Source organism: Microcaecilia unicolor, chromosome 8, assembly GCF_901765095.1.
Source record: "Microcaecilia unicolor chromosome 8, aMicUni1.1, whole genome shotgun sequence".
NCBI lineage: Eukaryota > Metazoa > Chordata > Amphibia > Gymnophiona > Siphonopidae > Microcaecilia > Microcaecilia unicolor.
In genome coordinates, this window is record NC_044038.1 from 207,563,040 (window position 1) to 207,576,066 (window position 13,027).

General features: G+C 45.3%; 1 protein-coding gene across 1 annotated transcript in view; it reads right to left on the bottom strand.

The window, feature by feature from the left end:
* The window catches only part of NPEPL1 (aminopeptidase like 1), a 44,824-nt gene extending 42,839 nt beyond the window's left edge, over positions 1-1,985 (bottom strand). Inside the window, exons 1-2 of the mRNA XM_030211470.1 lie at positions 1,804-1,985; positions 710-895 (exon numbers count right to left, since the gene is read on the bottom strand). Coding sequence (XP_030067330.1) covers positions 710-895; positions 1,804-1,953 — 336 coding nt within the window. The 5' untranslated portion in view covers positions 1,954-1,985. The remainder of the gene's footprint in view (positions 1-709; positions 896-1,803) is intronic.
* Positions 1,986-13,027: the final 11,042 nt, after the last annotated feature.

Genomic DNA, 13,027 nt, shown 5'->3' on the forward strand with positions numbered 1-13,027 from the left:
CTCAGAAAGGTGGTATATCAATTCCCATTTCCTGCCTCTGAGAGCAGCCAGTCTGGGTCACATGGAAGTACCCAACAGATTTTAAGGAAGGGATTAATTCCCTGTTGTTCAGTCCAAAGAGTGGCAATGCCACAAGTATTCCCAGCTAATAATTGTTAAGTGACTTATTTTGCACATTATCCACTCAGTCATTTTCTTTTCACTACTGAAATGAAATGTGCTTCTAATGAAGGTGAACAAACTGAGAATGATCCACAGAGAATGAAACCCAAAACAAGTCTTTGTTAGTTTGGAAATCTAGGTTAGCGTATCTAGGTTTAAAAAAAAAAAAGGTTTGGACAAATTCCTGGAGGAAAAGTCCATAGTCTGCTATTGAGACAGACATGGAAAGCAACTGCTTGCCCTGGGATTTGTTGTATGGAGTGTTGCAATGATTTGGGTTTCTGCCAGGTACTTGTGACCTGGCTTGTCACTGTTTGGAAAACAGGATACTGGGCTAGATGGACTATTGGTCTCACCCAGTATGGCTACTCTTATGCAAGTATAGAACATATTTAAATACTTCATAGTCTCCATAATCTAACCTGATCAAGGAAACCCCCTTTTATTTACAACTCCTGCCCCCAACCAAAAAATAAAACATTTATCAGAACTGTAAAATTGGATATAAAGACAATGCACCAGTCAGTTCAGGTTAGATTCCACTTACAACGATAGATCTGTTGGTGCCTCCAGGCAGGCAACTGCGAATCAGACGGGTAATAAACTGAGCTGCTGAGGGGCTGTTGTGTCTACTGACTCGGGACGGCAGCACCCCGACGATGGCGTAATTCAGGTACAGGGGGCAGCTGTCTGTTGGGTTTGGACTCATAGAGCTCAAGGCAGCCTGCCAGGTCTGAAGATAGTATGGGACAAAATGCCAATTAGATTTTTTTAAAAGTTTGGATATAAAAAAAACTTAGCATTTGTATTTTAAAGAGTGCAATTTTGCTAGGCACTGGACTCCCTGGCTTTTATTACAACATTCTGTAGTGAGGAGTAAAGAAGTTCTATGGGAGACAGCAGCTGATAGAGAATAGGAAGGGGGGAGAGATTAATACATGCAAGTTTGGTCTGGCAAGCACACTACAGTACAAGTCAGGTCATGGCTGTAATTAGATTGTTCTAGATCATCTGGAACAGGTTGATCCAGTCCAGGATTTGCCCATTGCTTGCATAGACCTATAGTTCCGATTTCCTCTGCAAATCTGTGCACGTAGTGAAGCAAACCAGGACTGACACCTATCCTCGATGTGCTAAACCCACCTAACTCCATATATAAGACAAACCAGGAATCATCAGGGATCCTATATGGGGAGGGGGGTTTTGGGGGGGCTGGGTTTGGTTGGAGAGCCTGTGGGGAGTGGGTCAAGAACTTGGTAGGGACCGGGGTCGTGGTTCGGTGGTCATGTGGCACGGGGGATTGTCAGGGCCAGTCAGATAATATGGGGCGATGGAAGAGTCACGGACCAGCACAGATTATCAGTGAGGAGGGGGATTATCAGGACCAGAAACAAATAATAAGGGGGAGGGGTTAGTCAGGGACAGACGGGTAATATAAGAGTCTGGGACAGATAATATTCGGGGAGGGGGAGGGGAAAGAATCAAGGACACGCACAGATGATGAGGGGGGGGGGGGGAGAATCCGGGACAAGCACAGATAATAAAGAGGACAGTCAACAATAAGCACAGATAATATTGGGAAGGAGGAATATGCGGAAGAGAGACTGCGCTCTGAGGCTGGACGACTCCCCCCTCACTCGCCTCCTCGGTGACCCTGGGCTGCAACTTTCCCTTGATCTGGCTCCAGACAACCCGCTGCAGATTGGGCAGCTGGCCGAGGAGCAGCAGCGGCCAGCTCCGGGGATCCGTGTCCCCGGCGCTGGGCCGGAACTCCAGCCGCACGTTCGCCATCTTGCCGCTGACAGCTGAAGGCAAGCTCTCGCGACACGAGATCTTTCAGCGCTAGACGCCGGGACTCGCGAGACGCTGCGCGCACGTGTCCACAAACTCTCGCGAGAAACGCTGGTGGGTCAGTTCGTTGTCTGCTCAGCTGCTGAACAGATAGTTTTTGCACGTGTTGGTTACCCTTCAGGCTGCTGTTCTGAAGTGTACTTAGTGTGATTTATAAGCCAGCGCTTTGCAATTAATTGATGCGAAATCGTGTGATAAAGAGGGTCCTTTATATAGCGTACTGTTAAAATAAAGATGTTAATGACAACAATCTATTATCTTAAAAGTGCTCTTGCAATTGTGTTTCTTCTACTCACTTTACCTTGGCACTTTATATTACTATTCAGTGGTTCAAAACGTTTTGTAATTGAAATCGTGTTTGTGTAGCATCAGACCTATAAGTGTGTGTTTGATGTCGAACATAAGAATAGCCATACTGGGTCAGACCAATGGTCCATCTAGTCCAGTATCCTGTTTTCAGTGGCCAAGCCAGGTCACAAGTACCTTGCAGAAACCCACATAGTGTCAACAGTCTGTGCTACTAATCCCAAGGCCAGCAGTAGCGTCCCCCTGTCTGTCTCAATAGCAGACTATGGACTTTTCCTCCAGGAACTTGTTCAAATAAATCCAGATACACAAACTGCTGTTTACCACTTCCTTGAAAGAGTTCCAGAGCTTAACTATTTGTTGAGTGAAAAAATATTTCCTCCTATTGTCATAAAGTATTTCCATTCAACCTCGAGTGCCTTCACGCATGGGCGTAGACTGGGGGGGCGAGGGGGGCAATGCCCCCCCCCAACGACGACGTGCTGACTGGCGCTAGTAGTAAAAAAAAAAAAAAGCAGGCATGCACTCGTCTCCGTCCGCTTTGCTTCCCTGCCCTCTCTGTCTGCGTCCCGCCCGAAAGGAAATGACATCAGAGGAAGGCGGGACGCAGAGCAGACAGACACGAGCGTGTCTGTCTACCCCCTCTCTTCCTCCCTCCCTCCGGTGCAGGCAGCAGTCTTCTTCAGCTTTTCTGTGTTCCTGGCAGCGGTAGCGCCGTACACGCTGCCTTCGGCTCTGCCCCGAAGCCTTCTCTTCAAGTTCCTGTTCCCGCATAGGTGGGAACAGGAACTTGAAGAGAAGGCTTCCAGGGCAGACCGAAGGCAGCGTGTACGGCGCTACCGCTGCCAGGAACACAGAAAAGCTGAAGAAGACTGCTGCCTGCGCCGGAGGGAGGAATAGAGGGGGTAAACGGAGTCACGATCCTGGACCTCGCGGGGGGGGGGGGGGCAGCAGAGGGCAGATGGATGGAACTGGGAGGGGTGGGGAGCAGAGGGAAGGAGCAAGAGATGGATGGGACTCGGAGGGGTGGGGAGCAGAGGGAAGGAGCAGGAGATGGATGGGACTGGGAGGGTGGAAGCAGAGGGAAGCCTACTGGAAAGAAGACACTGCATAAAACAGAAGACACTGGGACCAAAGCGAATAGAAAAACTAAATGATCAGACAACAAAGGTAGAAAAAAGTATTTTATTCAGAATTTATTAATTGAAATGTCAGCTTTTTGAAATGTGCATCTGTGATATTTTGCCTGTAAATTTCAATTCCTTCCTCCATATTAGCATATTCATTTGCATATGTATATATGCAAATGAATATGCTAATATGCTCCACCCCATCCTTTGCCCGCCCCAAATGAAACAGTCAAACTACACCTATGCCTTCATGGTTGTAGTTTTGGAATGAGTAAAAAAATCTATGCCCTTCTACTCGTTCTATACCACTTAGGATTTTGTAGACCTCAATCATATCTCCCTTCATCAGTCTCTTTTTCAAGCTGAAAATTTCTGTAAGGAGAGATGCCAGGGTTGAACCAATTCAAAGAGTGAGATTTTCTGGACAGTACATCCAGGGTATGAATAGAGAAAGATTTAAATGTAATATTGTTATGAAAACAAAAACACACACAGCATACAATATTTGCAGGTCTTTGGAGCCTCCATAAAGACAGTGGATTCAATAGGAGCAAATGCTTCTACATTTATCCACGTGGAATGATCCTGGCAGATATAAGCAGGACCTGCTAGACCCTACCCAACATTAATCCATTATCCTATCACTATTTAGTTCCACCCCCTCTGTCCTTGCAGTCATGTCCCCCTCCCCTGAAATTTTAGATTGTAAGCTGTCTAGATATATTGCTTGATGGGTGGGAATGGGAATAGAAAGTCCAGAATAAACTTGTTGGAGCAGAAAACTCTTCTCCGCTCAGTACTAATACTGCAGGGGCAGGTAGATGTGGAGGGGCATTTTCAAAAGAGTCATCCAAGTTGTGATTTGGACATCCAGGGGCGGGAAAACTCGTATTTTCAAAACAGATGGACGTCCATCTTTCGTTTCAAAAATACAGACATGGATGTTTCTTTCGGCAATTTTCGAAACCAAAGACATCCATCTTAGAAATGACCAAATGCAAGCCATTTGGTCATGGAAGGAGCCCGCATTTGTAGTGCACCAGTACCCTTGACATGCCAGGACACCAACTGGGCACCCTAGGGGGCATTGCAGTGGACTTTATAAATTGCTCCCAGGTACATAGCTCCCTTTCCTTGTGTGCTGAGCCCCCCCCCCCAAAAAAAAAACCCACTATGGGTGAAGGGGGGGGGGCGCCTAGATGTGGGTACAGTGGGTTTCTGGTGAGTTTTGGAGGGCTTGCTGTTTCCTCCACAAATATAACATGTGGGGAGATGGGCCTGAGTCCGCCTGTCTGAAGTGCACAACAGTACCCACTAAAACTGCTCCAGGGACCTGCATGCGCTGTCATAAACCAGAGTATGACATTTGAGGCTGACACAACATATTTTAAAAGATGTTTTTTTTTGAGGATGGGAGGGGGTTAGTGACCACGGAGGGAGTAATGGGAGGTCATCCCCAATTCGGTGGTCATCTGGTCATTACCAGCACTTTTTTGTGCCTTAGTCGTAAGAAAAACAGGTCCAGGTGAAAATGTCCATCAGGGACGTCCTTGTTTTTTTCAATTATGGGGCAAGGATGTCCAAGTGCTAGGCACGCCCCCCCCCCCCCCCTTAAACTTTGGACATCCTTACGACAGACTGCAGTTGGAGACGTCCTAAATTGAGCTTCGATTATACCGATTTTGACGTCCCTGGTAGGACGTCCATCTTCCGATTTATGTCAAAAGATGTACGCCCTTCTCTTTCGAAAATGAACCCAATAGTCAAGATTTCTTCGTACTAGTTTGGTTGTTTGGCTTTTCTTGTGTTACTCTTATCCCCCACCAAAGCAGCGAGCTGGATCAGTACACCAGAGCTTTGAGGTTCTGAGGAAGGAGGTGTGTAAAAGAAAAAAATGTATATATATATATATAAGGAGGGGGGAGAATCAAGTAGCATAACAGTGAGAAAGCCTTCCACTGAGCACCACTCCTATGTAGTAACACAGAACAGCAGCACATAAAGACCTGAACACTCCATCCAGTCTGCCCAACTGTCACACTCATTATCAAGTCACTAGTAAAAAAAAAAAAAAAAAAGGCCCATCTGACACAAATGAAACGGGCACTAGCAAGGTTTTCCTCGGAGTGTGTATGTTTGAGAGAGAGTGTGTGTGTGTGTGTGTGAGAGATGGAGTGTGTGTCAGTGTGTGTGACAGAGAGATAAGAGTGTGACAGTGTGTATGTGAGAAATAGAGTGAGTGACCCCCTCCTCAGAGTTCCAGGCCCCCTTCTGTCTGAGGTGCAGGCCCCCCTTCCCTCCGAGTTCCATGCCCCCCTGCCTCCCTCCCTCTCAGTGGCAGCCCAACCTGTGTTGGCTGCTCCCTCCCTCCCCCAGAAGTTCCATGCCCTCGTCTTCGGAGTTCCAGATCCCCGTGCCTCCCTCCCTTTCTCAGTGGCAGCCCGACCTCTGTTGGCCGCTCCCTCCCCCCCCCCCCCCGTTTGCGGAAGGGCGGGACCAGAGGCAGAGCTGAGATAGAAGGGAAGGCACGCTGAAGTGCCGTGCTCTACATTCACTGCTGCCGGCGTACACCGAGGTAAGAACTTTTAAATTACAGCCGGCACACAGGAAGGCGAGGGGCAGGCGCAGGACTGCGAGAAGAGGGCAGCCAACCCAGGTCAGGCTACCACTGAGAGGAAAAGAGGGGTGTGGAACTCCGAAGACAGGGGGGGGCATGGAACTCACAGGGGGTGGGGAGGGAGCGGCCAACGCAGGTCAGGCTGCCACTGAGAGGGAGAAAGGCGCAGGGGTCTGGAACGCCAAAGACAGGGGGCATGGAACTCACAGAGAAGGGAGGCGGGCGGCCCTGGAAGTCGGAGGAGGGGGGCCTGAAATTCAGAGGACTGGGGGGGGGGGGGGGCATTCTCCATCGATTCAATCCTCACCTCCAACGTTCTTTTGCTGGCTGGTGCAGGTTTCGCTTTCCTCTCATTGATCCGCCCTCTGTCATCACGTTCCGACATGAGGACGGACCAATGGGAATTGTGTTACGAACCCAGGCATCCAGACGTAGAACGTTGGAGGTGCAAATTATTATATAGGATATTATATAGGATGCTTAAATCAACAATGAATGTGATAAAACATACTTGATCATTGTCTTTCTTTGGCATTTCTGGGACATAGACCATAGAAGTCTGCCAGGCCCTGTCCTTACATTCCAACTACTGGAGTTGCTGTCGAAGCCCAACCTCTCTTGGCATTTGCAACACATGGACTGTAAGTCTGCCTAGCACTGTCCTCATGTTCCAGCCAGTTGCTGTCAAAGCCTTTTCCAGCCCATCCAAAACCAAATTACCATATACAGAACACAGACCGTACATGTGTGCCTGGCAGCAGCCCTAATCACAGCCGGAGTTGCCATCTACATATCACTCAACACATCTACACACATGCAGCCATTTAAATTTAGGGTTTTTTTGTTTGTTTTTTTAAATATACCATTCATTTTCTAATTAGAGAGCCTCTGTGTTTATCCAACACTGTTTTGAATTGTTACCATTTTTGTCTCTACCTCCCCCCTTGGGAGGACATTCCAGGCTTCAACCCCTTCCCCCCACCCCCCCTATAAAAAAGAATTTCCTTACATTAAGCCTGTCTACCACCATTCAACCTCAATTCAAATCCTCTAGCTTTACTGTTTCCCCTCCTTCTCTGAAATTTTTTTTTCTATATTAATACCTTTCAAGTATTTAAACATCTGTATCATCTATCCCCCACCCCTTCTTTCCTCTAGGATATACTACTACTACTATTTAGCATTTCTATAGCGCTACAAGGCGTACGCAGCGCTGCACAAACATAGAAGAAAGACAGTCCCTGCTCAAAGAGCTTACAATCTAAATTCAGGTCTTCCCATCTCTTTTCAAATGTCTTTTGGTGCAAACCCCATACCATTTTTGTCACCTTCTGGACCGCTTCAAGTCTTTTTACATCCTTAACAAGAAAAGGCCTCCCAATTAAACACAATACTCTGGCTGGAACCTCACCAACAACTTGTCCAGGGGTAGCTTCTGGCTATAGCTACCACTTTGTCACACTGTTTTGTTAGTTTAAGATCCTCAGCCACCACCACCTCAAGGTCCCTTGCCCTGTCTGTGCATATCAGCCTTTCCCCTCCTAGGACATACAGCTCCCTTGGATTTCTACTCCCCAATTGCATCACTCTGCATTTCTTTGTGTAACCCGGGTCTCACCAACCAGCTTGTTCTCTCTGATACCGACCTGGGCTACAAACTCTTGCCTTTCTCCTACTCACACTGTCCACATCATTCAGTCTTTCTCATTCAAGCTTGGGTGCAGCAGACCAGGGCCAGATAAAAATCCAAAAGGGTGCATGATGTTAAGCTGGGCTTTATCCAGAGTACCCTTTGGATAGTCCTGGAGTAAGCGCTTCACTTTCTAAGAATACTGTGATTTTGTGCAAACTTTACTGAATTCTGCAATGGCAGAAAATCCAAACTTCAAACTCTTTATGTACAGTCAGCATTTAGTTTAAGAGGTTTTCTGTCCATCCAAATCTATTTGGTACAGTCTTATCTACTAATACTAACCAATTCCTTATAGCAATCCAGAATTATGTACAAATATACAACTCCTCCAGTCCATCACCCATCCCTTTGGGCTGTATAATCCAAGGCCGTGCTGATGGTTACCAGCAAACTCTGCCAGGATCAGACATTCCTGTCTGTCCCCTCTTCCAGGGTTGCACCCTCTGGGCTTGAACAGGCTCATCCCTGTTCCTACTCTCGAGATGGGCTGCTCTTGCCCACCTAGAGCACTCCTCTCCATCCGTTACTATCTTTGGCTGACAATAACTCTCTCCCTTGGTCCAGCTTCAGGTTATCTAGCCTTTCCTGAATATCCCCTTCTCCTCCTGGCAGGGAAGGAGGCAACCAAAGACCATGTACTCAAACAAACAGGAACTTTTATTGCCTTCAAATTTCACCTCTAGTATTATTCACAAAACTAGAAACATTGCCTTCTACAACTTATTTCCACAACAGTCCCCTTGGGCTGATCTTCCCTTGCACCCAGGGACAGATCTTCACCTCTCCCCCACTCCAGAGAGAAATCAATTCTGCTCAGTAATCCCCATATAATGGGAGATTGCACCAGACATACCAAGTCACACACATTTGGCATGCGACACATGCAGCCCTAGACGCCAGCTCACAAGTCAAAGCCCCCTCCTCTCAGGCATTCACTGGATGCGGTAGCACTCCTTCCTCCCCACTCCTTGCAGCACTGCCCTCCTTTAATATTCCAGGCTCCCAGCAGCAGTCAGTGTCAGTGAGGTAAGCACACTTCCTTTAGCAGCCCTGGAAGCTTTCCCTCTGCTGAATTTTCCTGTCCCACCTTTGCGGGGACAGGAAGTTGTAGCAGAGGAAGAACATCTGGGCCACCGAAGGTAGTGTGCTTGAGAATGATGCTTCCTATAAATGCAGATGCCTAGATTACACAGACTGGTGTATTCTATAACCACTCACACAGATTTTTGAAACATCCACGACCAGCCCATTCCACACCCCCTTTTCAATTAAGCAACTTAGAATTTACATGTATTACGTTAAAGAATACGCTTACATAGTTATGCATGTAAATTCTAATTAATGCCAATTAGTGTCAATTGCCAATTATCACTGATTGGCTTGTTAACTAATTAATTTGTGCACACAACAAGTTGTGCTATACAGAATCCTGGGGTATATGCATGCAGCTACAGTATTTAATGCTAGGCCATGCTGACGCATTGGCACTGACTATTGGGGCATGACCAGCCAAGAGTATGCCACCACCACCAACTCTAGGCTCTGCCCTTTCTGCCTCGCCTCACCCATGCTTGGAACAAACTCCCTGAGCCCATATGCCAGGCCCCTTCCCTACCCATCTTCAAATCATTGCTCAAAGCCCACCTCTTCAATGTCGCTTTCGGCACCTAATCACAACACCTCTACTCAGGAAATCTAGACTACCCCAACTTGACATTTCGTCCTTTAGATTGTAAGCTCTTCTGAGCAGGGACCGTCCTTAGTTATTAATTTGTACCGCGCTGCGTAACCCTAGTAGCGCTCTAGAAATGTTAAGTAGTAGTAGTACCTTTACTTACACAGGTCCCAGCTGAATATTTATTTCTAACACAATATTAAAACAGCCTTTGCCTATGAATACTTGCAAGTAATTACAAAACAGTAACTACACCACATATGTTAAGACTGTTTATGTACATTATTCAACATTTAACAGTTTAATTTTTATTTTAATAGTTTATTCATACATTACAAACAAACCAGGTTAACAGTGTAAAATAGAACAATATATATATATATATATATATACAGAGTAATTCAAAGCAAAAGATCCCTTATATTTAGTCTCCAGATACCAGCTATCAGCTGGCACATTAGCACTGCAAAGCCCAAAACCATTAAAAAAATGATTTAAACAGACAAAAACATCAAAATGCTTTTCTCATAGTTCCAGTTCTAGAACTGTATCTACTAAGAGACACGTACACATACTCAAAAGACTAGATCTCAAACGTGTCTCAAAAGGTGTCCAAACCACATAAGATTGTTGGTGTGGATGTGCAAAACCAATTCAAGCCTTAAGTAGGCCTAGGTGATAGCTTTCTACAGCCTTAGGGCCCCTTTTACAAAGGTGCGCTAGCATTTTTAGCGCACGCTACCCATGTAGATACCCATAGGAATATTATAGGCATCTACATGGTTAGCACACACTAAAAATTAGTGTGTGCTAACCATGTAGCTGCCCATAATATTCTTATGTGCATCTAACATGGTTAGTGCTTACTAATTTTTAGCGTGCGCTAAAAATGCCAGCACAGTAAAAGACCCCCTTAGACTTCACTCCCAGTCCTGTTTTCAAGATATCCCTAATGAATATGGCATGAGATTTGCACACAATGGAAGTAGCAGGCATGCAGACCTCCTTCATGCATATTCATCAGGGATATCCTGAAAACCTAAACCTGACCCAATGGTGGCCCTCAAGGATTGGGAGAGAAGACCAAGGCTCTACAGTATTTCTGACATTTTCTCTCAGCAGACTGAGCGACAATTCTAGCATTGTGTGTCACTAGCATTATGTTAAACTTGCAAGAAACCTCCAACATTAGATCAGGGCAGACCCAGGTATGGTGCACCACGAGGTAGACCTAGTGTATGTCAATGTAACTGAACACTGTATCTGAAATTATCACATCATTTACAGAGCACTAAAATGTGCAAAGGTGGCCAGCATCTCTATTCCTTCATGAATATCTCTCACTGCTGTACTTCTCCATTTGGCATTATTTGTTATAACAAATCTCCAGTTAGTGTAAAACTGAATTCTTCTGGATACTTTCTAGTGGTCTGGATTGGCTGCTGTTAGAAACAGGATGCTGGGCTTTCTGGACCTTCGGTCTAACCAAGCATGGCAATTTTCATTATGAAAACAGGAATCAGAATGACCGACCTACATCAACTACAGTATGTCATTATACATCACATGGCAAGACACCACCTGGTGTGAAGATTAATTTAATCCTATTTATAGTCCACCTTTATGAGGTAGTTTGGTATTTCTTATAATCGGGCTTGCCCAACCAATGATACATCAATAGCTGAGAAGACCTGACATGATTTAAGATAAATTCCCTAGTTCAAACAGCATTCATTGTGTCTGTGAAGAAAGTACAAACAATATTCTATAGCAAAGCCACAGGGCTTGGGGGAGCAGGAGCAGCTGTTACCTATTTTTTTATTTTTGTTACATTTGTACTCCGTGCTTTCCCACTCATGGCAGGCTCACTGCGGCGGGCAATGGAGGGTTAAGTGACTTGCCCAGAGTCACAAGGAGCTGCCTGTGCCGGGAATCCTCAGGACCAAAGTCCACCACCCTAACCACTAGGCCACTCCTCCACTCCACTATCCTACCAGCAGAGGGAACAGGCAGGAAGCTGGTCATTCAAAACCCCCATTGGTTGTACTGCATACTGACCAAGACAAAGCACAGCACTACATTCGTCCTCCTCCTTCCCACACAAGCAATATTCCTACAGACACTTCAATCTGTGTAGCACAATATACTGTGCATATAAGGTGTTTATGTGTGTGTTGTGGGTGGGGTGGAGGGAACCTGCATTCTTGTTTCACCCGTCAGGGCTATAGCTACAGAAGTGGATCTCTTCCCCCCCCCCCCCCCCCCCCCCAAAAAAAAAAAAAAAAAAAATCATGGAGGTCTAAGTTAGTAAGCCAGTTTTTCACCATGCACAATAAAGCAATACAAATGGAACTTGGAGCTAACGCAGTGGTTCCCAAACCTGGTCCTGGAGGTACCCTAGCCAGTCAGGTTTTCAGGTTATCCACAATGAATATTCATGAGAAAGATTTGCATACAGTGGAGGCGGAGAATGCAAATCTCTCTCATGAATGTTCATTGTGGAACTCCTGAACACCTGACTGGCTAGGGTTCCTCCAGGAACAGGTTTGAGAACTACTGAGCTAACGTTTAAAGAACACACTGATTCTCTTCTCCTCCCCCGATGAAACATCTTAAATTAATTGACAAAAATACCAGAGATGTCCCCATTCCCACTAGGCCAGAAATGCTGAAGCCACAAAGAGATAAAGCAGAGGGATCTGCAGCTTCTACACTTTAGGGAATATACATATCGCACATTACAGATGGCTTCAGAAAATTACCTTCTTTAATGTAAGTCATGATCTTAAGGTAAGTGTCCTTTCAAAAACATAATAGCCTTTGCTGTAATTACAATCCAATAAAATTACACTATACACAAAATTCCAGAAGCATGTTTCATAAAGCTCAGTCTTGCTCAAAGAATATTTTGCACTTGATGCTCAATGCATTCTTCAGTAAAACTGCATTTAAGTAATTAAAATACAGATACTCATTAAAACTCTTAAGTCTGTACAGTTTGTTTGTAGAGATCAGAGCAATACGTACATTTTTTTTTAAATTTTTACAAAAGCATGTGAGTATTAGAAACAGAAAGGACTTTACAAATGAAGAAAAATAGCAAAACAAATGATTTCAAATCATTTTCTCTATTACAGAACTTACACTGAAAGCTTTCACATATGTACTTCAAATATTGTTTCAGCAACAACGGAAATCTTGGTCATAACCTCAGAGAAAAGGCTGCAGCAAAACGTCGGACAATTAAAATCTAGTAAGGCCACTGAGGCTAGAGGGAAGTTAGTGTGCTGACAATAATTTTAAAGAGTGACTAGACACATTCACAACTGTCTGCAGGAAGTGAAAAGTGGAATTCCAATCTCATTTCTCACTGTTGGCATGACGACACAGATTTCTATCCCTGCAGTAGCATGTACCTTTTACATCTGCAATAACCAGGTTATTGGGGTGCCATTGTATTTTTTTATGCTAACACACAGGCCTCTAATTGAGCGAAGTGGACATGGCAGAGGCTCTTCCCTCCATCTCTGCTGTGCTTCCAGTTTGTTAAAGGTGCAAGCGTGAACTATGAAGTTAAAATGCCAGACACAACC